This window comes from Phocoena phocoena, chromosome 4 (genome assembly GCF_963924675.1).
Source record: "Phocoena phocoena chromosome 4, mPhoPho1.1, whole genome shotgun sequence".
NCBI lineage: Eukaryota > Metazoa > Chordata > Mammalia > Artiodactyla > Phocoenidae > Phocoena > Phocoena phocoena.
This window is the reverse complement of record NC_089222.1, coordinates 76,267,243-76,294,856: the sequence shown is the minus strand read 5'-3', so window position 1 is coordinate 76,294,856 and position 27,614 is coordinate 76,267,243. Positions and strand designations below refer to the sequence as shown.

The following is a 27,614-nucleotide window of genomic DNA, read 5'->3' as shown; positions in this document are numbered from 1 at the left end:
TGAGACACTGGCCAGGCTCAGGGCAGCCTTCCAGGGCACCAGGTAGCCGGGGTCAGTGGGGAGCAGAGGGTGGTGTGCAGCAGGGCAGGAGAAGACAAGGTGGGGGGGAATGATGGGAGAGGCCAGTGAACCACTGAACGAGGCCCACACTTCCATGATCTCCCAGGAGTTCCACCCTGGGGTCGGCCCCGCACTGGTTTGGAGATGGAGTTGGTACCCAGTGAGGAATCTGACCAAGGCTCTGCCCTCTGAGTTCTGGGAATCAGTGAGGTATTGGTGATAAGGGTGGAGGTGAGCACAAGTGCAGATCAAAGGAGCAAAGAAAATAGTCTCTGTTGGAGTAACAGGAAGGCTTCCCAGAGGAGGGGCATTTGAGATGGAATTTAAATAACCAGTGGGATTTGTACAGCCAGGCACGGCTCCCTTGATGATGGAGGAGCGTTTGAACACAGGCCCTTTCAGGGAGGAGAGTGGTGAAGTCTAGGAGGGAGGCCGAGAGGCAATGGGAGGAGTTTGGGAGTGAGTCTGAATCCTGGGTCAAGGATGGGAGAGGCCTGGCCGTCACACTCCTACTTAGACTGTGTCTTGTCACGTCTGTGTCTGTGAGATTGAGGCTCAGGAGGGGAGAGGTGGTGGGTGGAGATGGTATGAGTCAGAAATGGTGGTGTAGGAGAGCACGAAGGAAGGCAGGAGAGACAGAGCGAGTGGGAAAGTGGGGTAAAATACCTGGATAGAGGAGAAGTGAGAACAGTGGATAACAAGGGGAAAGAAGAGATGGGGAGAAGGAGAGAGGAAGGAAGAGGGGAAAGGGGGGCACTACTAGAGGGAGATGGTAGATCAGTAGAGAGGGAGAAAGGGGGAGGGTCGAGGGTGAGAGGGAGGGAGAGAGATGGATAAAGACCTAGACCTCCCTGCATCCTATTGCAGGCAGGAGCGTCAGCAAAGTGCTTTTCAAATATTTTTGATCATGAACCAAAGAAAAATTATATATCATGTCCTGATATGCATATGCTTATACATCATATATATAAGAGGAAGATTAAGTCCTCCAAAATAACACCCTCACTATGTGTGATGCACTCTGATATTTTGGATTGGGTTCCATTCTCCTTCCTTTTTAATGCTGGCTTCCACCCGCTAAATTGATTTTACAACCCCTTGAAACACAGAGGGTAGATCTGTAACTACAAGGTGAGGAGCTGGCTCCACCAAGTGGTGAGAAAAGGGATGTGCAGGTCACAGCCCCTTCTGGAGGCCACACTGCCAGGCTGCGACTGCCTTCTCCTCCGTTGCCTCTCCTACTCCTTCCCACACACACACCCCTTGCTTCAAAATATGCGTATTCTGTGCTTTCTATGCTTTCTTCACACTCCAGGAAAATCTCGTTCTATCCTACTCCCTTGTTTTATAGAAACTGGAGCTTACAAAAGTTCGTGACCTGCACAAACCAATTAGTAACACAGCCAAAGAATCCAAGTCTTCATAACTCCCTATTAAGTCACACTGTCATTTTCTTAATATTCAAATGCCAAGCGAAGAAGAAGGGGAAGACTTGTGATTTTTCTTGGGCCCTAAACCCATACTCTAAGGGATAACTGAGGCCTTACCCATCAGAAAGGCCCTAAAAAAAATTTAGCTGTGATTTTGTTGCTATTGTTTTTCAGTAAGCCATTGACATTGGTGCTGATTATAGATATTGGGGAGTGCCCAAAGTCAGACAAAGTCTAAGCATTCATTTGGGGGTGTTCAAGTCATGTTCGTTTCACTTGTACACACTAACTGCTTAGCGTCCTTGCCTAGTTGCTAAACAGGCTGTCAATGGCTATGAATAACATTAAATGTGAGATTGTTTATATTTTACTTTAACATTAAACTTATATTTATGCAATACTTTTTTTTTTTTTTTTTTTGCGGTAACGCGGGCCTCTCACTGTTGTGGCCTCTCCCGTTGTGGAGCACAGGCTCAGGACGCGCAGGCTCAGCGGCCATGGCTCACGGGCCTAGCCGCTCCGCGGCATGTGCGATCTCCCCGGACCGGGGCACGAACCCGTGTCCCCTGCATCGGCAGGCGAACTCTCCACCACTGCACCACCAGGGAAGCCCTATGCAATACTGTTTGATTCATCTGATCACACAAGTTAAACAAACTTAGGAAATATTAGCGAAACATATTCAACAGGTAGCAGTGCAGCGAGATAAACTGCTGCTTGAGGTTGGAGGTGAGGGTGGGGCATATGCTGAGTAAGAGTCCAGCCTTGCACACTTTGCCCCTTCACCGCTATCGTAAGCTGAAGTTTCTGCTGTGAAATAAAGGGACAGAGCCCACTGATTGTCATGGCTCAGCCCAGGTGATCAAACTGTGCTGATTAAACGCTTTTGTGAGCAATCTGGTACCTTCCCTGGAGTGTGCACAGCTCTCCACTAGTTTAACAGCCGCTCAGTGTGCTAACCAGCTGTCCTGGCCTGCAGTCCAGAGCCTCTTCCAAGATGGGCTCTGAATCTGTCTGGTCACTAATGGATCCCTCAGAAACGATCTCTAGCTCCACTTGTATGAAAGCATTGATAAGGGGCAGTGTCCTGGACTGCCTGCAAAGATGAGCCTGATGCCTTTCTCCCTGGCTGCCTCCAGCTTTATTTGTTTGTCTCCTCCTCATTGTTCTTCTCCCCCCTGCCCCGTTACCACAGCACCGCCCCCCCCTTCATTCCCCTTGTCCCAACAAGTGTGCATGCACATGCATGAGAGCACGCATACACAAGGTCATCACATATGCTCCCCTTTAAATGCAAGCTGCACCCTTGACGTAGAGGTCCTCTGTGAAGGATATACTTCTCCAGAAGCAGTAAGAACATAGGCCAGATGTACCTTTGGCGAGAATAACAAAATCAGAATGACTCAGGGTGCCTTTGGAATGGTGCTGTTTCCATAGTACTTAATGACAAAGCTCACAAAGCTTTTCTGTCAATAAATGCTAGAGGTTTCATTTCCCAGGATCCTGTCCAAAGTCAGAGCGAAGCACCTTCCCCCTCCCCACTGGTAACCACTAGTTCATTCTCTGTATCTGTGAGTCTGCTTCTTTTTTGTTATATTCACTAGTTTGTTGTATTTTTTAAATTCCACAGGTAAGTGATGTCATACAGTATTTGAATCTTGACATTTCTTTAAAAGTTTTATTCATTTCTGAAAGAACCCCAGACATTCACGCAAACTCTTAAACTCCTTGCTTTGTTCGTTCTCCCATGATTTATTACACATAATTATTGAAATGGTGAGGACCAAGATGTTTCTATAGAACAGCTGAGGAGGAATATCCCATCATTTGTGAAGTGTTGTGACCTCTTGTGCTTTAATTTAAACTCATCACATCTATTTGAAGTAGGTAGAATGATACTGATCAGACGTACATAACCTGTCATCTTCATAAGCTTCAAATTAAAAAGCAAAATAGAGTTTAATACTGCCACTTACCATCAACAATAACATTGAGATGGTAGTACACATCCTACTCAAAGTTATGAATTGATATGCCCAGCACAAAATAAATAGCTTTTAAAACTCTTAGCTTTTTTATTTAAAAATTAAATCATGTGGAGTTGATGTAGGATCTAACAACTGGAAGCACGCTGGAATAGGGCAGTTGCCTTCAAAAGCTGACCTATGGACTGGATGCATTAGAATTACCCAGGGAGCTTTGCTAAACAGTACAGATGCTCAGATCCTAACCCAGAGGGCAGTGCACAGCCAGGTGTGGTGTCCACTAACTAAGGTTTTCCAAGAGTGTTCCTTAAGACAAAGTCCCCCCAGAAATGTTCCACTCGCAAAGAAGTTTGGGAAGCACTGCACACTCTATCAGATACTTCAGAGATTTATAATGTGCCTCATCATATTATAGGATTTTGGAAGTCCTGCCATAAACTAACTAGTTTAGCCCAGCATTTCCCAAACTGACATGATCTGTGACCTTGAAATCCAATCTTTGCATAATGCCCAATCAAGATTTTCCCAAGATATGGTTTAGGAGAAGGTAATCTACTATAGATTTTCCAACAGGGGCATGGTGGGGAGAGCTCTCTCGGGATAAGTCTACAGGAGTGGAGCTTATTAAGATTGGGAAGCACTGATCCTGAAAAACGAATGTTTATTTAGTGCCTGCTATATGCCAGGCAGTGGTTTGGGTTCTTTACCTACGTGGATTTATTAAATCCTCACAACATCCCCACGAGGTTATTTAAAGTTGAGAAAAATGAGACTTCCGAAGACCCCCTCACGACTGTGAGTAGGTGTGAACTCTGGCTCTTTGACTTGAGCTTAGCTGTGGGAGGGAAGGAAAGTGAGGCCTCGGGTCAGTAGAAAGGGGAGCTAGCAGTGGCAGCTGCCGTTAAAACCTGCATTTTCCGAAAAGGCATTAACTGTAGCAATGATAGTCTGTGTACTTAACTCATTTTAAATTCACTTCTTGAGAATTTTCAAGCAGAGCTTCCTCCCATAGGTTTTTGATACCTACTGTCACCAAAAGTCAGGGTATTGCTCTATTTAAATTAAATAAAATTCTAGCACCATCTTCAGCATCTAGATCAGTTATCAACTCTGTGGGTATAATTACCACTGTGCGCTTAAAATTAACCTTAAGTGACCAGGCCACTGACCTTGGGTCATAAGTCAAGGAAGGAGGACACTCTCCCTGAGTCGTCACAGAGTCCTTGCAACTTCTAAAGCAAGAATACAATTTTATATCTTACGTGGAATGTCATGATCCGGGCTGTTGTATCATTTATGTGATTGCCGTTAAAGGAGAAGGGCCTATGTATCATGGGGGTGAGAGGGAGGGGATTGGAGTGAGATCCTGAGAGTGGGGAAGTGGAGGTTTCCTACAGCCAATAGCATTTATTGTAGGTGCCCAGGGCTCCAAATTCACCTCTTTCTCTCTTCTTCCAAGTACTCTTTCCTCCTAGTCCTGCTTTCTTTAAAGCAGTTCATTTCCTTTCACCAGTCCTTGTCCTAGAATAGCTCATCAGAGTTTCTTCCCCCCACTCGTCAAGCTGTTCCAGCACTCCCCCGTCCCCCACCCCGTCCCTGTTCAGCCCATATGAGAAATGACTGTGTAAAGAATATCTCAACATCTGAAAAAACTACCTCTGAAGATTTTGTACATTTTATTATTTAGTGTTCTCATGGAAGAGTCACATAATAAGTGTCTTTTAGAATTTAGTTCCAGAAATAAAAATTATATTAAAAATAGATTAATATTTTAACATATTATGTTATATATAGTAATGAGCCAGATTGCTTCTCTTTGCTACAAAAAAAGATGTTTTCTTTCTGGCCTTGAAAAAAATTTGATCCTCACTTATAGCATTATATAATTTTTTTCCTATTTCTAATTTAGAAGTCATATTAAATATATGTGTGTCACCTGCAGTTCTTCCAAAAATAGCAACAAGTATGATACTTATTGATTTTTGAGCACTGCATATTTGCATTTTGTAAGCCCAAATTGCATTATAATCACTGCTGTTCCATGATTCAGATCAGGATACTCCAAAATTCAGGAGAAAGATGATTATCATCAAATGGGTATTGCTAGGAGTCTTCAAAAAATTTTAAGTGACTTTTTCTCATTACTGAAGTAGTACCCATTTGTTGTAGAAAATTTAAATGGCAGGTGGACAAAAAATATCATCTATGATCCTATCAATCATTAGCATTTTGGCCTTCCAAATATGACTTGCCAAACATTTTTTAATTGCACATATATATTTCTTTAAACCAAAACCAACATCTTTCTATGTCATTGAAGGGAGAACACAAATTACATATATATAGAATCCATAACCAATTGTAATTATAATTGTAAGATGCTGCCAGAATTCCTGGACAAGGGGACTCAAGTAGTGTATGTCAAATCAGTAAAATTTATTTGTTCCAATGGTAGAGTAGACAATGGAATCATTCAGACCTACTTTATTTATTTTAATTTAATTTCTGAATTAATTTTTAAAATCAAAATTAAATAGAAAAGTTTAGATCGAGAAGACCCACCCACCACTACCTTCATTCACCCTGTTCCTTCACCTGGTTTCCTATGGTAATGACTTTTTAAAAATATATTTGTGTTGTTTCCAACCGACTTTTATTTCAGACAGTACTGTGGTGAATGCTCTTCTTTATATGTCATTTCACATGTGTGAAAGTCTGTTTGCTCTTCTTTTTTTTTTATTGAGGTGTGGTTGATGTATAATATTATATAACTTTCAGGTGTACAACATAGTGATTCACAATCTTTAAAGGTTATACTCCATTTATAATTATTATAAAATATTGGCTATATTCCCCATGTTGTACAGTATATCCTCGTAGCTTTTTTTTTTTTTTTTTTTTTTTTTTTGCGGTACGCGGACCTCTCACTGTTGTGGCCTCTCCCGTTGCGGAGCACAGGCTTCGGACGCGCAGGCTCAGCGGCCATGGCTCACAGGCCTAGCCACTCCACGGCATGTGGGATCTTCCCGGACCGGGGCACGAACCCGTGTCCCCTGCATCAGCAGGCAGACTTTCAACCATTGCGCCACCAGGGAAGCCCTATTTTTTTTTATATATAGTAGTTTGTACCTCTTAATCCCCTTTCCCTATCTTGCTGCTCCCCACTTTCTTCTGCCCACTGGTAACCACTAGCTTGTCCTCTATATCTGTGAGTCTGTTTCTTTTTTGTTATAGTCACCAGTTTGTGGTGTTTTTTAGACTCCACATATAAGTGATATCATATAGTATTTGTCTTTCTCTGTCGGACTTACTTCACTTAGCATAATGCCCTCCTACTCAATCCATGTTGTTTCAAATGGCAAAATTTCATTCTTTTTATGGCTGAGTAATATTCCATTGTATATATACCACATCTTCTTTATCCATTCATCTCTTGGACACTTAGGTTGCTTCCATATCTTGGCAATTGTACATAATGCTGCTATGAACATTGGGGTGCATGTGTCTTTTCAAAGTAGAGTTTTCATTTTTTTCAGATATATACTCAGGAGTAGAATTGCTGGGTCATATGGTAGCTCTATTTTTAGTTTTTGGAGAATGCTCCATGCTGTTTTCCACAGTGGCTGCACCAATTTGCATTCCCACCAACAGTGTAGAAGGGTTCCCTTTTCTCCCCACCCTCTCCAGCGTTTGTTATTTGTGTTCTTTTTGGTGATGGCCCTTCTGACTGGTGTGAGGTGATACTTCACTGTGGTTTTGATTTGCATTTCTCTGATGATTAGTGATGTTGGGCATCTTTTCATGTGCCTGTTGGCCATCTGTATGTCTTCTTGGGAAAAACATCCATTCAGGTCTTCTGCCCATTTTTAAATCATGTTGTTTGTTTTTTTGATGTTGAGTTGTATGAGCTATTTATATATGTTGGATGTTAATCTGTATTGGTTATATCATTTGCAAATATTTTCTCCCATTCAGTAGGTTGTCTTTTCATTTTAGGTAATGACTTTCTTTTTAACCACTTTATTGAAGTATGGTTGATGTAAAAAGCTGTACGTATTTAATATCACAACCTGATGCGTTGGGGGATAACTCTACACCCATGAAACCATCACCACCATCAAGGCCATAGACATATTTATCACCTCCCAAAGTTTTCTCCCCAATTATTATTATATAAGAACACTTAACATAAGATCTACCCTCTTTGCAACTTTTAAGTATACAATACATTATTGTTAGCTATAAGTATTATGCTATATAATAGATCTCCAGAACTTATATTGCATGACTGAAATTGTACACTTTGACCATTAGTTTCTTGGGTTGGAAATAAGAGTATGTATTATTTACTTAGACAAAAGGCAGAATATTAGATACATTCTTCCACACCTTGCTTTTTTTACTTAGCAGCCTGCCCTGGAGATCTTCCATGTGAAAACCTAAAAAGCTTAGCCATTTTTTATAGCTACATAGTATATGGTTCTGTGGATGTACTGTAGTTTACTTTGTCATCTATAGACCATCTTTTGCTGTTATGAACAGTGCCACAGTGAATCTACATGTATATACTTCACGTTACACACGTGACTACAACTATAGGACATTTTCCAAAATTAAAATTGCAGAGGCAAAGATAAGTACATTTTTTATTTTGATAGATGTTATCAAATTGACCTGTGCAAAGATTATACCGTCTTCCATCTCCACCAGAATGTTTCCCCACAACCTCATATTATTTTTTATTTGAAAAACTTTGTGTGATTTTTAAAAAGCAAATTCCATTCCAGTGATTCTGGCTTATTTGAGCTTATGTTCTCTGAGCTCAAACCAATTGTTTAATATTATTAATTTGAAGTTGGGATAGTCAACTCTTTATTATTTATTAAGATAGAAGGGAGCCATGGCTCAGATATCCACAATGGCAGATAATTCAGTAGTAATTCAATTCAGCTTTGAAATGTATTACAACTTTTTCCCCATTAAATTTTCTTTCCCAACAATGTCAGCATTAGGAAACGTTAACTCGGTCTTTTAGCACAAACTGGGTACTGATGGAAGAAGGAAGTGAAAAATTGGAAAGAAGTCAGTGTAGGATTCAGAATTTTTCCACCTACCTCTGGGATCATAGATGATATTTATTTTGTTCTTTTGATACCTATATCTGTATATTTTTAAATGTTACAGCGTGCTCAGATTACTTGTGAAAAAAATAGTCATAGTTACTGTTAAAATGAAATGCCCAACACAAGTATAATATTTCATTATTTTCAGCCTGAGAAGTGTAAACCCTTAAGGGAAACAATGTTAAGTAGCACTAGTTAATCAATTAATAGAAATTTTAATGAAATTAGTTCCAACATATTTAAAATCGCTTGTTACCACGTGTTGCTTAGAGAGTAGAGAAGCCACGTGTAAATAATGGAGAGTTTACAAGGTTGGGATGACCTCAGTATAAGCCTCTGGTGGAGAGGGGGTCAGCAGTACAGAGATGTCTGATTTGGCCTTTTTCTCCCCTTGCAGCATCTTCCTCAAAGAGCTGGAGAAGTATGAGCAGCTGCCTGAGGATGTGGGACACTGCTTTGTTACCTGGGTAACCGACCTGAGCTTCTTCTCCTCCCACTGTCACATGCTTTCCAGGAATGCAGATGCTACCAGATGACATCACTGTTCAGTGCCTGAGCTGATGGGTGTCAATGAAATTCTAACACAGGACCAAGGGCTGTAGAGAGGGGCCATGAGTAGATCTGAAAGAAGCAATCTGTCCCTGAGGAGCAGAGCCCTCCTTGGGAAAGGTCCTTAGATGGTGTGTCCAAGCTCCACCTTAAGTTCTCAAAAACTTTCTATAATTGAGATGTCAGGAGATTGGAACAAGACCCCCACCCTTGGTAGAAGAACTACTCCAGCTCCATCCACGAGTTGTTTTGTTCTTAACAGGATGAGGGTTAAGGAATTAGAACTTTAGAAATCCACCAAACCATTGTTTACATTTTCTTCCTTATTAGAGAACAGACTCCTTGGGTATCCCTCCCAATTCTGACCTACAGGATGCATATCTAGTCATTCTCTTTCTTGGCCCAAGTAAATGGGCTGAATGTACTAGGTTCTACTTACACAAACAGAAACATTAGTATCTGTTAGCATCTCCGTGCCACATTATCCTGAGTTCAGGTTCATGGTATGAGTGCCAACATCTTGAGGGAAGTTCACCTAGTACAATAAGTGCAACTAAACATGGAAATCCTTCCCCAGGGCCAGGAGCTCTAATATTCAACAGTTAACTAATCATAACTTCCACTCAAAATGGGCTAATTACTTTTCCAAATGTTTTCACTCTTCGGAGAGTTTGTGCTCTTAACAGCCCTCTGGAATAGGTAGGGCTATGGTTATGTTTTATATTCTATATATGGAAACATTTCAGAAGAGCTAGGACGTTGGCCAGCCAAATGACATGTAATTAATATCACAGCTCATCCCACAACTCAAGACCTGAGTTACTTCCGTTTTCTGAAACTATACCATTTGCTTCCTGGCACACTCGCATTTCTTAAGGAAGTCTGACTGCCATCTGATTTTGTGCTAATACATTTTTCACCTCTAAATACGTGAGCCCATGCACAGTTCACATTAGTTCTGATAAATAATTTATGATCCCTTGCATGGCCAGTGTAGAGAAAAAATGAGATTGACCATTAAGTGAAGGTTTTTGGGGGGTTTTTTTGGTATCTTGTTTCATACCTTTCATACGTTTACCTTTCATACATTTGCCTTACCATCAACCATATGGTAAGGATTTGCCTTACCATCAACCATAAGTATGGTTTATCAACATCTCTTAGGGATGATGAATGCCTCCCAGGTAGTATATAAACCCTAAAACTGGTTTCAGAAAACCTTTCATGATTGTGTAAAGTATGCACATTTTGCCAAGAATCATCCCAAAGTGACTTTCTTAAGTCTTATAATCTTAATTTATGAGTGTGGTGCAGGAGTAAAGGGTAGAAAGAGTTGTTTGCAATGTATTGAACAGCAACAGTTATTACCAAGAAGCCTGAAGGCAGCTGGCCTGGGCTCCACCACTCTGTAACTATGGGAATTTAAAGTTACTTAACCAACCTTATGCCACCATTTTCACAATTTTGAAAGGGGGATGATAGTAATAGAACTCACCACATAGGGTTCTCATAAGGAACAAACGAGTTAATATATATAAAGAACTTGGGAAAGTGGTGGCATAAATGAAACCTGCTATAATTAAAACATAGCTAGGCTGCTTTCTTAGAAGAGGACATCCCCAATGTGGTATAGGCACGAGGATGGGAGCATTTCACAAATGGGAAAAGTGCTTGGTGGCCAAAGTACACACACCTTTTCTGGTGGAAAGGCTGTGAAACACTGACCCAGAGGATCCCAAAGACATAAGAAATGAATTTTCACCAAGCCATAAAATTCTTGACTTGAAGTAGAAATCTGGTTAGGACTCATTGTTCAGACCCTACCCCAGAGGGTCACCCTGCTTTCCTTTCCCCCATCACTGCTTCTGGGAAGTGGGGGATGGTAGCATAGGCATTTAACATGCCCTACAAACTGCCCCCCGTGGAGACATTTGGAGTTCTAGCAGATCTCCCTCTGAGATCACACTTCGTTTTCATTCTTTGACTTTTGTTTTCAGAGCAAATGCTGACATTTTTCAAGATGGGAAGCGCAATTGTAGGTAATCGAAAAAGGGGGATAATCTCTCAGTAAATTCTGTCCAGCGTCAGGATACATGAGGATATGTGAATTGTTATTTTTTTTAATTCTATCTAGCACTGACTAGTATTAAAACGAGCTCACTTTCAGTGAGCTTTCTCCCCCTGCTGATAGGAAAAAAGCATCCCAAAGCTTGTCAGGGGAGCACAGGCCCGATGAGCCCAGGACATTTGCCACGGATCACCCTGTATCACGCAATATCTGAGGGTTTAACTGCGCAGCCCTTGCTGGCAGTCAGCAGAAGGGAGCAACTAATGGATGCTGACCTACTATTGTTTTTGGTATTTTTTAGGCAGACAAATTTCAGATGTACGTCACCTACTGTAAAAACAAGCCTGACTCCAACCAGCTGATCCTGGAGCACGCAGGCACCTTCTTTGATGTAAGCTGTGAATTTGCATCCTTGAACCAGTGATGAGCAGGTGGAAATTGCTCCTCTACTTTGAGGTCGTGGGTTTTTAGCTATCCTTTGTTCCTCATTTTCCTTTACTGGCCCCTCCAAACCTCTCTCTCGTGGATAAAACGTGGAGAAAAACAAAAGCAGTGCTTATCTTTTGTTTTACTCCATCCCATCTCAAGTACTGTGGTTTCGGATAAGTCGCATTTGCCTCCGTGCCTCCACACCGAATCCAGCTAGCCATAAATCTCACGAGCAGAGGAGGCGTGCTAGGATATTCCACTTCTACTGCATATATAGCTCCTCAAACGTAGGGGTTCCTCAGATTGTGCTCTCAGCCCAGCCACATCAGCATCACCTGAGAACTTCTTAGAAATATGGATTTTGGACCCCACTCTAGATCTATTGAATCAGAATCCCCAGGGCTGGAGCCCAACAGTCTGAGTTTTAAGGAGCCCTTCAGGTGACCCTGATACCTGCTCAAGTTTGGGAGTCACTGACTACTCTAATGCAATTGTTTCAACCTTGACTGCCCATTGGAATTACCTGGGGAGCTTTGAAAAATAGTGATTACGGTCCCAGCCCTGGTTTTGATATGATCAGCCTGGGTTTGGCCTGGGCATTGGGAGTTTTAAACATTTCCAGGTGAGAGTAACGTGCAGCCAGGGTTGAGCACTTATGCTGTGATGGAAGCCACGAGAAGACTCGGAGCCGACGTACCTTGTCTGGTCCTCTGGTTTTGGGTGAGGATGCAATCCTGTTGGTGAATGATGGTATATATACTGCTGGTCCCCAGAGAGTGACAGAATCAGACGGGTCACTGCAGGATGCACGGGAAGAACAGAGGGAGAAAAAAACATGAGAATAAAAAGTGAAGTTCAGTGAGAGATAGGTGGCAGCAGTGATGGCCATTCTGGTAGTCATATCATTTTAGTATCTGTCGATCTAACTTTCTGCCTACCTCATTCCATCTATAAATCTTTGAATGTCTACTGTGCACAAGATAGTGTGCCAGGCTCCGGGGAGTCAGACCTCCCAACATGGTTCCCACACTCAAGTTTACAAAATAAACTTTCTCTGAGCATCTTTCTAGCCTGACCCTGCTATAACAGAAATGACTCTACAAGGGTCTTGTTGCTCAGTGAAGAAATGACACTTGAATGGGTAAAAGCCAGACAAGAAAAAACACACGTGATTTTTAAAAACGGAGTATTCCTATGGAAATGGTCCCAAAGTGGAATTTCTGAGGTTATGTTCGTTTAAACAGAAAACCCAAGAAAAGCCTTTCTCTAACTTGGTATCGGAATTTATTGACTGTCGTCTGGGACGCCCTATAGCGCTGTTATCTCTGCGTAATAATGTATTTCTCTTAAGACGTTTCTGGTTATTTACCAATAGTAACCAGAAGGGTCTTTCTGAAGTTTTAAATGCACTGTGTCCTGTTTTCCACTTCACATTTTTCTGAAAATGCATGTCCTGTGCTCTGAGCACGCCTCACTCTTCTCCTTCCTTATCTTTGCTCACACTGCTCTCCCTGCCTAGAATGGATTGTGAGCCCTCTGCCCACACAGGTGCAGGCGGGCACACGGGCCCACACAGACACTCTTAGAAGTACTTTCTAGCCTTTAAAGGTCACGTGTTGCTTCCTGCGTAAATCCTCGCCTCTCTCTATGCGTGCAGTATCACCTGTGTCTCTCTACGGCGTTTGTAACAGTCTGCCTTCCGGCAGGTTAACGGTGAACCTTCCTATTACACACACCTCCCCCCACCTGTGAGTCCCTTGAGGTTGACTCATGGGTTGCCTGGCTCGTTTTGTACATGTTACAATGTCTGGTGCTAAACTGTGTTCTCCTCTAGTCCTACATTCCTCATATCCCTGTTTCTAGACTTTGACTTGCAGTCAGATATACTCCAAATTTCACCCCCACCCCCCATTTTCCAACGTCATGCCTGATGAGCCTCTACGTTAGTTGGGGAGGCCAGTGGAAGCCAGAAAACCAGACCAGTAGCAGTTCCTGGGACTTGGCCCAGAGGTGGGGAGGGAGAGCAGTAAACCCTCCTGACTGCTCCCAAAGCATTCCAGAAAGCATCATCTTTGTAGCTTTCCCCCTTCCATCAGAAGAGTTTCCCTAAATTCTACACCTAGAAACCGTCTACCTCAGGCCCTCCTTCTATAAGAGGTAAGCCCCCAATAAAGACAGTCTTATTATCCATTACTGTAAAGAGAGCACAGAAAATCCAAGTCCAAGAAAGACCCGTACATTGACATGATCTGGAATTTTCTACTCCAAACGTGGGAACCGTGAGGCTGTGGTGTCTGGTGCCATGTTGATTACTAAGCTTGGTTGGGCTGACCTCAAGCCTCCGGAGGCCGCCCCTTCCTCCCTGTCCACATGAAGCCTTCCCCGAACTGGCATCTTGTCAGAGCGGGAAGCCTGTCAAAGGTGCGTTATTGCCTGTCCTCTCCTGCCAAAGCCCCCAAGTAAACTCACAATGTTCATTTGCCCAGATAGGGTCAAGCTGTCCGCTGTTGCCATTTTCCTTGAATAAGTCCTGCTATAACTACACACCTCTAGGGAAGCGGCAAATGAGTGAGAAAATTGCTACTTTCTGGGATAGTTGGCGGAAAATGGAATTTTTTTTTAAATATTATTCCCTCTTTTTCACCCTCCTTCATAGCTGCGTAGCAAGTCCTATCTTGTCGAGCTTTAAAATGTTTCTTGTAATCCTCCCAACGATTTGTTCTCACTAATCTTTGTTTATGGCAAGCCCCCACATTACACACCTGGAGATACAGATGTATATTATACATACATGTAAAGGGTACAATTTAATTGTTTAGTATACTCACACACATGTGCAACTATTTCATCATCTCATAAAGCAAGCCCCCGCCCTTTAGCTACCACTCCTCCACCTTATCCTCCTTCCTACTCCCCCAGCTCTAAGCATCTCTATAGATTTTCCTCTTCTGGACATTTCATTAAAAATGGAATGATATAATATGTGTTCTTTTGTGACTGACTTCTTTCACTTAGCATAAAGTTAAGATTCAGCTATGTTGTAACGTCTCAGTACTTCGTTCCTTTTCATGGCCAAATAATATTCCATTGTATGACTATACTACATTTTGTTTTTTCATTCATCAGTTGATGGAGATTTGGGTTGTGTCCAGCTTTTCACTGCTCTTAATAATACTGCTGTGAACATTTTATACAAGTCTTTGTGTGGACATATGTTTTGATTTCTCTCAGGTATATACCTAGAAGTGGAATTGCTGGATCATATGGTAACTGCGTGTTTACACGCTCGGACTTTGGCAGTAATCTCTGAACTGGTCTCTCTGTCTTTATTTCCCAGCTTCCACCCTCTGTGTTGCTATTAGGCTTATATTAATCTTTCTGAAACATTGCTTTCACCATATGTTGCTTCTATTTAAGATCTACAATACTTTACCCCTGAGAAGCTCCCCATCACATCCTAATTCATGCTTCTAGCTCCACCCCATCAACGACCTACATCCATCTTCTCATCTAAGTGTATTTTCACTTTTCTAGAATCTAGGTGTGACCCTCTGTTCTGCTCAGGTATGGTCCTCATTATCATCTAAAGATACAATGATTATTTCCTGTGTGTTTTGGTGTATACATTTTCCCTTGATGGAATGCCATTCCTCCTCCTTTTCCCATCGAAGAGCAGTCTCTCATAGTTGTGTGGCCTTTTCCCTTTTCTCCTCTCTCCTTAACCCAGCCCACCTCCTCCCAGAAGACATACGTGCACATGGCCCTCTGTGTCTAACGGTGCCCATTTTTAATCCCTGTAGGAGATACAGCAGCGGCACGGTCTGGCCAACTCCATCTCTTCCTACCTAATTAAGCCCGTCCAGAGGATCACTAAGTACCAGCTGCTCCTGAAGGTATCTGCCCTCCCCTCTCTGCCACCCTGACCACACTGTTGACCAGGCCCAGGGAGTCCCAGCTTTGCCCAAGGATGGGAAAGCTTCCACCTGAAGACCTTTCCTCTACCTGGAGCAGAACTTCAGAGATGAGCCCACGCTGGCACTGCTGGTTCTAGACTGCATGTTCTATCCCATGAAATTCCAGATGCTTATTGGGGTGGGGGAGAGGAGAAATGGGAGCAGGAATGGATTGTGACCATTTTCACATGCATCCACCACCGCACAGCTTTTAGTGACTGCAACCCCAGGAACTGGCTGGTACATAGAGTCTCTCCTGTCCTTCCCTTTTGGGCAGATTCCTCCTGGTGGACCCTGCTTCCGATGGGATCCGGGGTCAAGGTGTTAGGGGCAGTGCCAGTCTACGTGGGCAGTGGAGGCCCAGGGCAGCACCTACCATTGCCTTAATCTCCACGTTTGTCAAGACTAGGAGGTTTCAGAGAGGAAATAGTTAAAAAGTACATATTAAAACACAGTGGCACTCTGTATCTGTAGGATCCCATATGTTAGGGGTTCTTCTGGAGCCAACCAAGAGATTTGGGTTTTTTCCAACATCTTTTTCTTTGAAAGTCAAATAATCAAATTATGTAAAATACTGAGTGATTTGGGCTGATTCTTCTCAGAGAAGGACACACTGACAGTCTGAAAATATGACATTTCCCCACAGAAAGCCTGGGACGTCAATATCATAGGCAGCTATATAACCTGTATCTGTATTAATTCTTAATATGCAAGCATGGAGTTTTCCCTAAGTTTGAATATTTTGCTCGTCGCTCCTCAAATGCAAAGGATAAAAGCATAGGGAGAGGCATGTCATTAGTAGTATAGTTCCAGAGAAAATCTGTTGAAGTTCAGCTCTGTGAGATGCTTGCTGAACCTCACATATTCTGTCTGCTTCGCTAAATCTGAAAACGAGTCTGGTTTCAAATCTAGATTCTAGTCACGTTGGGGTGTGCCCAGCTTTCCAGTCTGTGGGGTCTTCCTGCCTTAGCACTTGTAGCTCCGTGATAAGAGGAGTGGGGGCAGCAGTGAGTCATGCCCTGACCTCTCTTCTCACCTCTGGATCAGGGGAGGGCCCCGCACCATCCTTCTTCCCCTTCAGCCTCCTCCTTCAAGCCATCTCCTTCTTCGACTCCAGGAAGAGACAATGGGCTTCACTTCCAGGCCCTCCAGTCTCCCAACCCTGAAGAAATGACTTAGAGAATCACCACAGGGCATCACGCCCTTGCCCTTTATTGAGACTGGTATCAGAAATAACTATGTGCAGAACATCACGGCTGTTCAGGCAGAACTGCTGCTGGCATTTTGAGGATGCCATCCTGTCTGTTTTTGAATTTTCTTATATAAAGACTCACAGAAATCCTCCTAAGATCTCGGAGTGGTGGCGAGAGGCTTCTCTTCTGAAAAATTTGTGTGCTTCCTACCTTTAAATCACAAGAGCTTGAGGTCCTTCTTTGCCTTTGACTGTCAGAGAGTTAGCATCCACTTTTGTGGTTACTTACAGGAATTTCTCCTTAGCCAGATTTCTGTGTATAATTATCCTCTCCTTCTCTAGCCCACTTGATGCATGACGCTTCTAAATGATTTTTTCTGTGCCAGAAGATTTTTTTTTTAATTTATTTTTGTGGTTTTCAAATTTAAGTATCCCAAAGCCTTTTCGGGAATTGGTAGGGTTGTGCATTGAAAAAACAAAACAAAACTGGCATGCCCACCCACATTGCCAGGGTCTTAAATCAATTAAGATGCAGTTCGAAAAGAAATATAGTTTGTCACCTCTCCCTGTTAATCCCATAAGGCTGAAGTTCCTAGGATGAATTTTGTGACATGGACAAGGGAGGGAAGTAGAGGATGGATGGGCTTCCCTGTGTTTTGCTTTAGGCAGATGGAGGGGTGGGCTCTGGGCCTTCATTCTGTAACTGGATGTTTTAGGGAGAGAGGACCGTGCAGGTAACTGAGAAGGGAGACGGTAAAGTAGGGGGAATTTGTTGTAGAGACATTGAAAAATTATTTGGGACAAAAAAGAGTTAAGATAAATTTGACCTCTTTTAAATGTGCTGGTAGCAGAGTGCTTGCTGAGTAAAAGAAAAATAGTTTGCTTTTACTATAAATAAATAATATGGGATTTATTTTCTTATTAAAGTTAGTTTTATTCCGAATAAATTGATATTTAATTATCAGTATCCTCTGGGGTTCCTCCCTTTAGGTGTTGCATGAAAGTGAAAGTCAGAGTGTTCAATTGTCTGCATGTAAATCTGCTGCGTCTGTCCTTGTGGAGTCTAAAATTAAATATGGAACCTTCTCCTTGTCGTAAACCATAGCAGGGATCTGAGGAGAACTCATTGGTTTTGCTAGTTGATCGGTGGACTTGCCAAATTACTTTGGGAGGTTAAACTAATTGGTGTTTTCTGTTGCAAACTGAAGCATATTTCTTTCTTTCTTTCTCTTTTTTTTTTTTTTGGGTGAGTTCGGTCTTTGTTGCTGCGCGCAGGCTTTCTTTAGTTGTGGCGAGAGGAGGCTACTCTTCGTTGCGGTGCACAGGCTTGTCGTTGCGGTGGCTTCTCTTGTTGCAGAGCACAGGCTCTAGGCACGTGGGCTTCAGTAGTTGTGGCATGCGAGCTCATCAGTTGTGGCTCACGGGCTCTAGAGTGCAGGCTCAGTAGTTGTGGCGCGTGGGCTTAGTTGCTCCACGGCATGTGGGATCTTCCTGGACCAGGGCTCGAACCCTTGTCCCCTGCATTGGCAGGTGGATTCTTAACCACTGTGCCACCAGGGAAATCCCTGAAGCATATTTCTTATTTTTGTCTTATGTTTCTGCCTAGAAGTTCCTTTGATGATGTATGAGAACAGGTTGGGAGGATCAAAATTAGGAAAGGATGGGGAGAATCAGAGAACTTCAGGTTGGCAGAAGTAAATACAGCTTTCTGAATGATGATGCTATTATACTGACTGGAACCAAGGACAGAGCTGAGAACTGATCATGTCTACCTCCCAAACATGTACTCTGGGCAGTTCACCTCTTCTTTGGACACTCAAAGCTCTCTTCTTCATATGGAAATGTATCCAAGATGACACAAAGGCTTGGATTCTCATATCAGATGCTCATTAATCAGATAATCTTACCAAGTATAAAGCTTTACTAATAATTTCAAAGATACAAATAATCCCAAAACAGAGATAAAACACAGAGAGAAGATCACCAATAGCTCCAAGTCCTTTCTTACAGCATCAGGATGTGCTGTGGCCCTGATTAACATGCGAGGTTTCTAAATGATGTAGGTTGCATCCTATCACTTACCCTGAAGAGAGCCATTTTGGTCATGAAATGTAATCACTTTTTACTTAGACAGTTGTGTAACTTATGTGATATTGCCCATGGATTCTATGTTCGTTTACCATGAGAAGTCCTAGACAGACCAGATATATCCTACTAACAGCACTCCATAAATAAGTACTCTCCTGCTAGCAAGTACTACTAATTTGTCAAGAGGTCTGTCATTAATGTGTTTATAAGGTTTGATCTTGTCAACTTCTTTCTTTCCTGGAAATGCATCCCCACCCATCCACCCATTCCCTGCCTTCCCTTACACCATTCCCTCTCTCCTCCACAGAAGGAGAGAGTATGGATTGTAGATCTCTTAACCTTTTCCTTCCCATTGTCCAAGTGAGCAAGATACGATAACCCTGATAGGAACAATGAAAGCCAGCATTCTTCTGGTTTGGGTGAAATCATTCCGAGTGGCCTTTATGGTTACTAAAACAGTTGGAAATTATCTTTTCTCCATCCACCAGATACTATATATCTTTTATGGATATAGTAATGACCTAGTCTCCAATGAGGATGTAAAAGAGAGGACACGCTCCAGGAGGACAGGTGGAAGACAGGTTGGCGTGGTGGATGGAGTACTTGGATTTGGGTTCAGGAGACCTGGATTCAGGCTCCTGCATGGCCTCTAGTGAATTCTATAACCTGGGGGAAATCTCTGTCCCTATTAATCACAGTGTCCTCATCTGACAACGCAAGGACTAATCCAGAACCCCATCTATTGGCCCTAGGTTAGGAACTCCTGATCCATATGATCTAAAAATCTTTGATAACTGAAAAACTGTGCCTGTAATGTCTGTAACCCCAAGTTGCTCCCAGTATGGTGGAAATCATTCAGGCAGTAGAGGTGTGTAAATAAAAGTGGTGCTGGCAGTAGGCACGCAGCAATGTATGAGCGCCGTGTGTCCTTCGCACACCATTTGTCTCGTCTTTATGATCACACAGCACTGCACCTCTGTTCATGTGTTTTGCCAGGGGTATTCCCTGACCTCCAGGAGGTCAGTCGAGTGACAGAGAATGCCCTAGCTGCTGACTTCTAGTGCCAGCCATTTGGGAGTTGGGTTGAATTGAGTTAGTTTGGATTAGACTGAGCTGAGGAAGCTCAGCCTGGGAAAAGCATGGTGGTTGAATTCTTTGGAGATAACCTTTCCACCCCACCCCACTTTCCTTATACCTCAGAGGGGACCATTACAGAGAATGAAGCTGGTATACAATTCCTTGAGGAATTGGTATATAATTGCCTTGAGGCGTTAGGTAGCGGGAGGGTGGGGAAGCTGGGGGAAACGGTTCTCAATGTATCCGGACTTTTTTCGCAGGAACTTTTAACTTGCTGCGAAGAAGGGAAAGGGGAGCTCAAGGATGGCCTGGAGGTGATGCTCAGCGTCCCAAAGAAAGCCAATGATGCCATGCACGTCAGCATGCTGGAAGGTAGCTGTCCTCTCAGCCTCCTCAGGGGAGCCGCCTCCTTTCCTAAGACCATGAAGCTTGTGTCATGGGAGGGAAGTGGCATGAAGTCAGGCAAGGGGCCAAGCTAGAAGAGAGGAGAAATGGCAAATTGTTACATAGGTCCTGGGGAAGCGTGAGAGGAGATCCACAGGGGCTGGCTCAGCTAACACCTGCCTCCAGGCCTGTGCCGAATCAAATATGTGGACAACTTGCTGCCTGCGAGGTAGAGCAGGACAGGCTGTCATCCTTACTATAAATGTGCTGGAGCCCCTGACCCACAGCAGCCCTCCTCCTCTGCATAACATTTGCACTGCGTTTGTCATCAGAATAAGTAGAAATCCTGCACGTACACACACGCACCGTCTTTAGCCTTGTGCCCTGCTCTTCTTTTACATACTAAAATACACGTAACATGAAGTTTACTGTCCTAACCAGTTCTAAATGTACAGTTCAGTTGCATTAAGTACATTCACGTTGGCATGCAGCTACCCTCATGCCCTTCCTAGCTGGTAAGAAAAGTCCAGCCAGCTAAACCTGATAGGACTTTGCTGAAGCATGTTCAACGGCTGGAACCATGCTCTTGGGACCCAGAAACCTGGTAGAGTGAGACTCCAATAAGTGCTCCTAACACCGCAGAACAGAGCAGATATGGGCAGAGCAGCCTCTTTGGGGTGGAAACTGTTCGATGTGTTAATACTCAGTATCCCAATCTGGGCTGACAAACAGGTGAGATAAGGAAGGTGAGTCTACTCCATTGTACATGGTAAACCTGTGGGGTATTTTCTCTCTTCTGGGCTCCATCACCCCCCACCACTTGCCCTGCCCCAACGCCATCTAAAAGACTTGGTCTGGTTTCAGTACTTCCTGGGCCACCCTTAGCACAGGAAGCCCCACTTCTTCATGCAAAGGAGCCCTGATTACCTGCTCTAGACTGAACCCTGTCCATCTGAACATATTCCTAGTGTCACACTTTCTCCACCTCTTCTTTTCTGTTTGCACCTGCTCCCCACGCCCACCCCCACCCCTGCATGTCCGCCTCTGTAAGTACCCTCTCCTCCGGCCTGTCCCTGACGTGTATTCCGGATCCAGCTACTCAAGGGATGCTCTGTGCACCAGCAGCAGCGGCACCTGGGAGCTCGTCAGAGCGCAAATTCATGGGCTCCACCCCATCCCTACTGAATCCCAGTGTCTTGGGCGTTGAGGAATGGGCAGGAATCTGTGTTCTCATAAGCGATCTAGGTGATTCTTACCCACACTAAAGTTTCAGAACCTCTATTAAAGTGGCGTGAATATAAATTGTTGAAGGCTTGTGCACCACGTAGTATAGGAGCGATCCTAGGAAGAGTCCTAGGAATGGAACGTAAGAAATGAAGCAACAACAAATGGGCTAGAGTCAAGGGCACTCAGGCAGGCAGCGTTTGTCCTCAGCCCCACTCCGAGCTCCAAGACAGGGACAGTGGGAGCTGTGGAGGGAGAAGGAGAGATGGGGTTTACTTTGCAGGAGGTCCCCGGCTGACAGTGGGGCTGGGGGAGGCTGCACAGGAGCTTTGCAGGAGGTTCCACTGATACTGGTTCTGGAGAGGAGACCTGGGTGTTTTTCAGGGTTCGATGAGAACCTGGACGTGCAGGGGGAGCTGATTCTGCAGGATGCCTTTCAAGTGTGGGACCCCAAGTCGCTGATCCGGAAGGGGCGCGAGCGACACCTGTTCCTCTTTGAGATCTCCTTGGTCTTCAGCAAGGAGATCAAAGACTCTTCAGGACACACAAAATATGTTTACAAGAACAAGCTACTGGTAGGTGGGGCAGGTGGGGTCAGACGAGACTCCCCATTTGCATAGTGCCCTTGGGTAGGAAGGGATCTTGAACACTCCGCTCATCTCTCCCCTGGCGCCACACCAAAACCATCCTGGACAAATGAAAATGCATCCTAGTTGGAAAGCGCCCCCTCAACTCCCACCTTTGCATCTTAGCGTTCACCGTTCTTCTTCCAGTTGGCTTTGGGCGCCTCCCTCTTCACCTTCCCTCCCTGCTACCTGCTCATCAGGCACGTGCCTGTAGGTCCTTGCATCCTGGGTAGAAGAACAGAACATCCGATCTGTTTAAGTTTGATTGACAGAGCCCCTCCCTCGGTCCTCTCCTCTCTGTTGCCTTTCCCTTCCCAACCCCAGCCCTAAGTCTCCCCACTGCCCTCCCCTTCCCCGCCTCTCACAGGCATTTCCTGTCTACAGACCTCAGAGCTGGGTGTGACGGAGCACGTAGAGGGCGATCCCTGCAAATTCGCCTTGTGGTCTGGGCGCACCCCATCCTCAGACAATAAAACAGTGCTGAAAGTAAGTACTGCTCTCTGTTGGGCACAAGACCAAGGTTGGGGATAGCTGAAGGGAATGCGGAGGGATGTGGGCAGGATCCACCTGAAAGCTGGGGCCTGGAGACTCCTCCACCAGGCCACTGGGCTTCTCTCTCTCTCGGGAAGGGCAGCTTCACATGGGTGTTGAGATGCAAATTCTATCATGAAAGTAGCCTGAAATCTCAAGATAGGTGGTCTCCTAAGTGCAGGCACCTGTTGGAGCATGGCGGGAAGAAGGCAAGGAATGGCCTCAACAGGGCCCACTTAAATACGTTCTGTCCATATGGCTCCTTCAAGTGGCAAGGACAACAAATGACCCTTTGGTAAACGGCACCTTGATTTGCTCCACATTCACTCAACATTTTTCTTCCTGAACACCTTCCACATGTAAGGTATTCTGCTCAGTGCTGTGGAGGATAACTATGTATGGGATATGAACCCAGTTCCTCTGGGAACTTATGTTCTAGGAGCTCTAGTGAACCATACTAACATGGGAACTATGCTGATTGAGAGGAGTGTGGAGAAGGGGCCGTAAGGAGTCACCTCAGCTCCCCAGAGTGCATGTAGCCTGGGAACTGAGTCAGTGCCTGTGGTCCTGTTAGTGTAACTGAGGAGAGATCCTGCACACGGCGCACCCACCAGCCATGTGCTTACCAGGGAAGTGCCCATCCCCAAGGAAGAGATGGGCCAGCCCTGACCAAGCTTCACACTTGTTTACTCTGAATTGCCAGCACAGCTGCTACCTGACATGAGGCAGAAGTACCTGAAAAAACTTCCAGGGAGACAAATGGGGTATTCATGGAGTGGTAGCAATGCCTTCAATGAACAGGTTTACCGGGCTAAAAACCCAGGACTGACTTTCAATCAGTACAAACCTAGGCAGCCATGTAGGTGTTGAGCCTCCTGACATATATCCAGTTATACCAGTTGGTAAATGGCTGCTGCCTCCAAATGCCCCCTTGCTGCCCCTCCTGTACTCCCCAGACCTCCTCAGAATCTAGTAACTGAAGTGTTAACCCTTGGCCCAGCAGGGGCAGTTATCAGTGTTGGTCAGTGCCTCCCAGGTTATTAAATAACTGAAAATCATCCCGTAGAAATCTACATTGAGTCTTGGGGTCATAGCCCTGTTCTAGGAGTTGAAGAAGGCATGTCTCTGGGATTGAAGAGTCACAAGTATAAAACGAGAGAAATAAACCCCTCCAACATTTGGTATCCTTGAAGATGATGGACTAAGCCTGCAAGAGGAGGGTTGAGAACTGTCTCAGTGGATTGAAGGGAAATGGGATTCTCACTCTCTCTCCCTATGGCACTCCAGGCCTCCAACATAGAAACCAAGCAGGAATGGATCAAGAACATACGCGAGGTGATTCAAGAGAGGATCATTCACCTGAAAGGAGCTTTAAAGGAGCCAATTCAGCTCCCCAAAACACCAGCCAAACAGAGGAACAATAGTAAGAGGTAACCAGCGTCTCTGCCCCCAGCACAGCCTCACAGGCTTCCGGGAGTGGGGGTGGGGTGAACCTTTGCTTCCACGGGGCGGTGCACTCTGAAGGCGGCACCCCTCTCTGTGACACCCCACTGAGTTCTACCTAAGAGGAGTCACCTTCTCTTTAAGCATCTCATTACTGTTACTGTCAATTACATTCAGCAGGGCTTCCCTGGGCACCTGTCCTCTGATAAACACAGTGCTGGGTACCTGGGGAAGATAAAAGGAAGTGTAAGATGAGTACATTCCCTCAAGAACCACCTGACAGTCACATCTCACAGGTGGAATAGTTAGACAAGAAGAAGCAGGACCACCCGTAGGGACAGGAAATGCTGCAGGCATCAAGGAGAGGGGACTTGGATGAGCACTGGAGTGAAGTGTCTGGGGAAATCTTTGGGAAGGAGGTGGCTTTGAGTCGGGGCTCTCTGGACTGGCTAGACAGCCAAAGGACCGTAATGTGGGCGTGGTATGGTGGGACTGTCACTGCAGCTCTTACTGCAAGCCCCAAGAGTCCTCGTCTTCATTCATCTGAGATAAGCAGAATGATGGGGCAGAAGAGGACTTATTTTTTATATCTGCATCTCTCTGGGCCCTTCTGAGTCTGAGTTTTCCTAAGACCAGTGATGACTGCTTAAGTATTTCTTTCTCATGTCTCCATGTTACAGTCACCTACAATGACTCTTTTGAAGGGCACTTCAAGAGAAAGCATATAAAAGCTTCATACCAGTTTTGGAAAAGAAAAAACAAAACAAAAACAGTTATGGAGGTGATGGATGTTGGTGATAACAGGCTGTCCTCTCCTCTCCTATTCATGAATGGATTAAATTCAGGAGATTTTAGTTGACCCTTGGGTGCCAACCAGGCTACACAGGCTTGGGAGCCACCAAGGGAGGTGGTAGCCAAAAGAAGGGTGTGGCTAAGGTAGAGAGAGTTTCCTCCAGGAGGCAGGAGCCCCAAGACCAGCATGACCAGGATAAGGTCCCCTCTCGTGCTGAAGGAACAATTATGACTGTGTTAGGGAGGGGTTATTTTGATTTCAGTTACCTTTGTCCAGAGTCCAGGTAAGGGGCAGACTTAGTTTAGCACTAGAGACAGACCCTGCTGTAGGAAGCCTCTACTTCAGTAAAGAAGAGAGAATGGAAACAGTTATAAGGAATTGAAGGTCCAGGACCATAATGGGAAGGATATTCAGGTGAGCTTATCTAGGGTTACTCTGCAAAAAAAGCCCCTTTTTCCTATAGTAGGAGAGTTTGAGCATCTCTAGAACATGGGATGGACATATCTTGGAAATGCCTCACACCTTTTCTTGGTCATTGTCCTGTGATGAGAGGGGGAGAAACCTTGGCAGTCTCTGCCAAGAGAAGAGCCAGGTATTGTGTTATTTCATTAGCTTGGCTCCCTGCAGATGGGGACAGAGTTTACAGAGGAGTGGACTGGCTTGGGTAATGCAACCGACACTCCTAGATGGACTCCCCACATCCCCCAGAACTGGCCTCATCTGGTGTGGACCAGAAGGGCCTGCAATGGGCCAGAATAGTGGGAAGCAGCACTACAGCCAGCTCTCAATTGTCTACAAATGGTGGGGAGCACTGGTCCAGATATCAGAAACAACAGATGATCTGAAACTCCTTTATTTTTGGTTTTGAAATACATCACATAATTTCTTTCTACAGCAGATCTTCCTTCCTATGAATCTGTGGCTTATATTATTAAAATAAATTGGCATTTCCCAAGCCCACAAATGGTGGTGAGAGAACAATTGACTTAGAAGTGTTCTGGGTGGGAGAAAACACTTTTTATGACTAGCAGACCCAGTGTATGTACATTGGCATCCCATGTATGCCCACATGCACACGCATGTCCACACACACTCACACTCCAGATTGTAGTTATTTAGACTCTGAGCTTCGGTATATGGGATATGTTGCCCACGTGGTAACACTGTCAGGCACTGAGTTCCCATTTCCCCTAAGGCTATACTTCTCCATAAGCAGTATCAGGGGTGTGACTTTCACAAAGACCTCCATAGCAAGAGCTGTCACTTCCTGGGCTGGTTTATCCAACCCCTGGCCCACATCTCCAGTTTCTCCTGACACAGACTCTTCAGCCTTCACTACTTCCCAGGCATCTAATCCCCGTTGGCCAGAGCTTTGGGTTCAGTGTAGGATTGGGACCCAGTTCTAAAGCTGGAGAGTTGAGGGAGCATGTGAATGGGACAGCAGTGTGGTCCAGGGGCCCAGGAAGGGGTCCAAACGTCAGGAGTGCACTTAGGAGACTATCTTATCAGACGGAGCACAGCTGGCTCAAAAGCTGCTGCAGAATCTGTGACCGTCCTCTTATCTTTGAGAAGATGCCTTGGTCTTCTGTGTTAATAAGAAATCATCATAAATAAGCATGAGATCACCAAGACCCACCAAAATGAAGGCAATAAACTCCTCCAGACCCAGAAGTTGAGGGTCTGACCTTCCCAAGGATAATCTCCCCCGGAGAAGATGTCCCACCCCATTTTCTTGAGCAAAAGAAACACGGGTCAAAAAGATATCTTCTCAGTTCTCTTCTCTTTATAAGCCAGCTATAAGCCACCCCCACCCTGTTACATCATATACAGAAAATCTGTTTGAATACCCTGAACTCTGGGACTGTTGCAGATGACCCAGGCAGCTGGAGAGAAGCCTAGGTTCTAAGCAGGACATACTTCTTCCTACTGCCTTTTATAGACCCATTCTTGTGAAAATAAGTAAGTAGCTGCCCACTCTGCACCGTGGGCCCGAGGAGTTATGGAGAGGAGTCATTTGTGTTCAGTTATCAACATAGTGATTATGTATTTGCTAAGTGCAAGAAGTGACATCATTGAAAATTACATGGGACTGCTTCCTTTCATGGGATAATTTTAGACACATCCCTGCTGGAAAGCGCTAAGGCTCTGCTCCGCCAGCCCAGCTGGAAACCCTTGTGTGCTCTAAGCCCACAGTCGCTCCCCCCACCCCCACCCCTGTTGCTTTTCTCTTCTTCCTGCAGGGATGGAGTAGAGGATGTTGACAGCCAGGGGGATGGGAGCAGCCAGCCAGACACCATCTCCATTGCCTCTAGGACCTCTCAGAACACAGTGGACAGTGACAAGGTAGGACAGTGCCCCAACCTTCCTTCCCCCAAGACTTCTTGTTGGCTTAACCACCCCTGGAGAGTTAACCCCTAGAGGAATTTCTCCCATGGTGGAGCCTGACCTCAGGAGCCAGTGGTCTCTTTGTGCCGGCCAAAGGGGAAGGAGCAGGGCTGGAGGAGGTATGTCACAGCATGGAGATCTTGTCTGAGGGGCAGAAGACTGAGGTGGCCAGCCAGACCTCTCACGTCATGAGAGTTTAGCAGAACTGGCGAGGGTGAAGAGTGAGTCTGGGTTTCCTCTCCTACTGAGATGCCTCACCGGCGCTGCCTGGGCT

General features: G+C 44.7%; 1 protein-coding gene across 6 annotated transcripts in view; it reads left to right on the top strand.

Moving 5' to 3' along the window:
• Positions 1–27,614, top strand: part of KALRN (kalirin RhoGEF kinase) — a 640,054-nt gene that overhangs the window by 403,196 nt on the left and 209,244 nt on the right. For all 6 annotated transcript variants that reach the window (XM_065877078.1, XM_065877079.1, XM_065877083.1 and 3 more), the window contains exons 26-33: positions 8,996–9,065; positions 11,517–11,606; positions 15,445–15,537; positions 20,215–20,326; positions 21,947–22,137; positions 22,573–22,674; positions 24,007–24,149; positions 27,196–27,298. In XM_065877078.1, the coding sequence (XP_065733150.1) occupies positions 8,996–9,065; positions 11,517–11,606; positions 15,445–15,537; positions 20,215–20,326; positions 21,947–22,137; positions 22,573–22,674; positions 24,007–24,149; positions 27,196–27,298 (904 nt within the window). The remainder of the gene's footprint in view (positions 1–8,995; positions 9,066–11,516; positions 11,607–15,444; positions 15,538–20,214; positions 20,327–21,946; positions 22,138–22,572; positions 22,675–24,006; positions 24,150–27,195; positions 27,299–27,614) is intronic.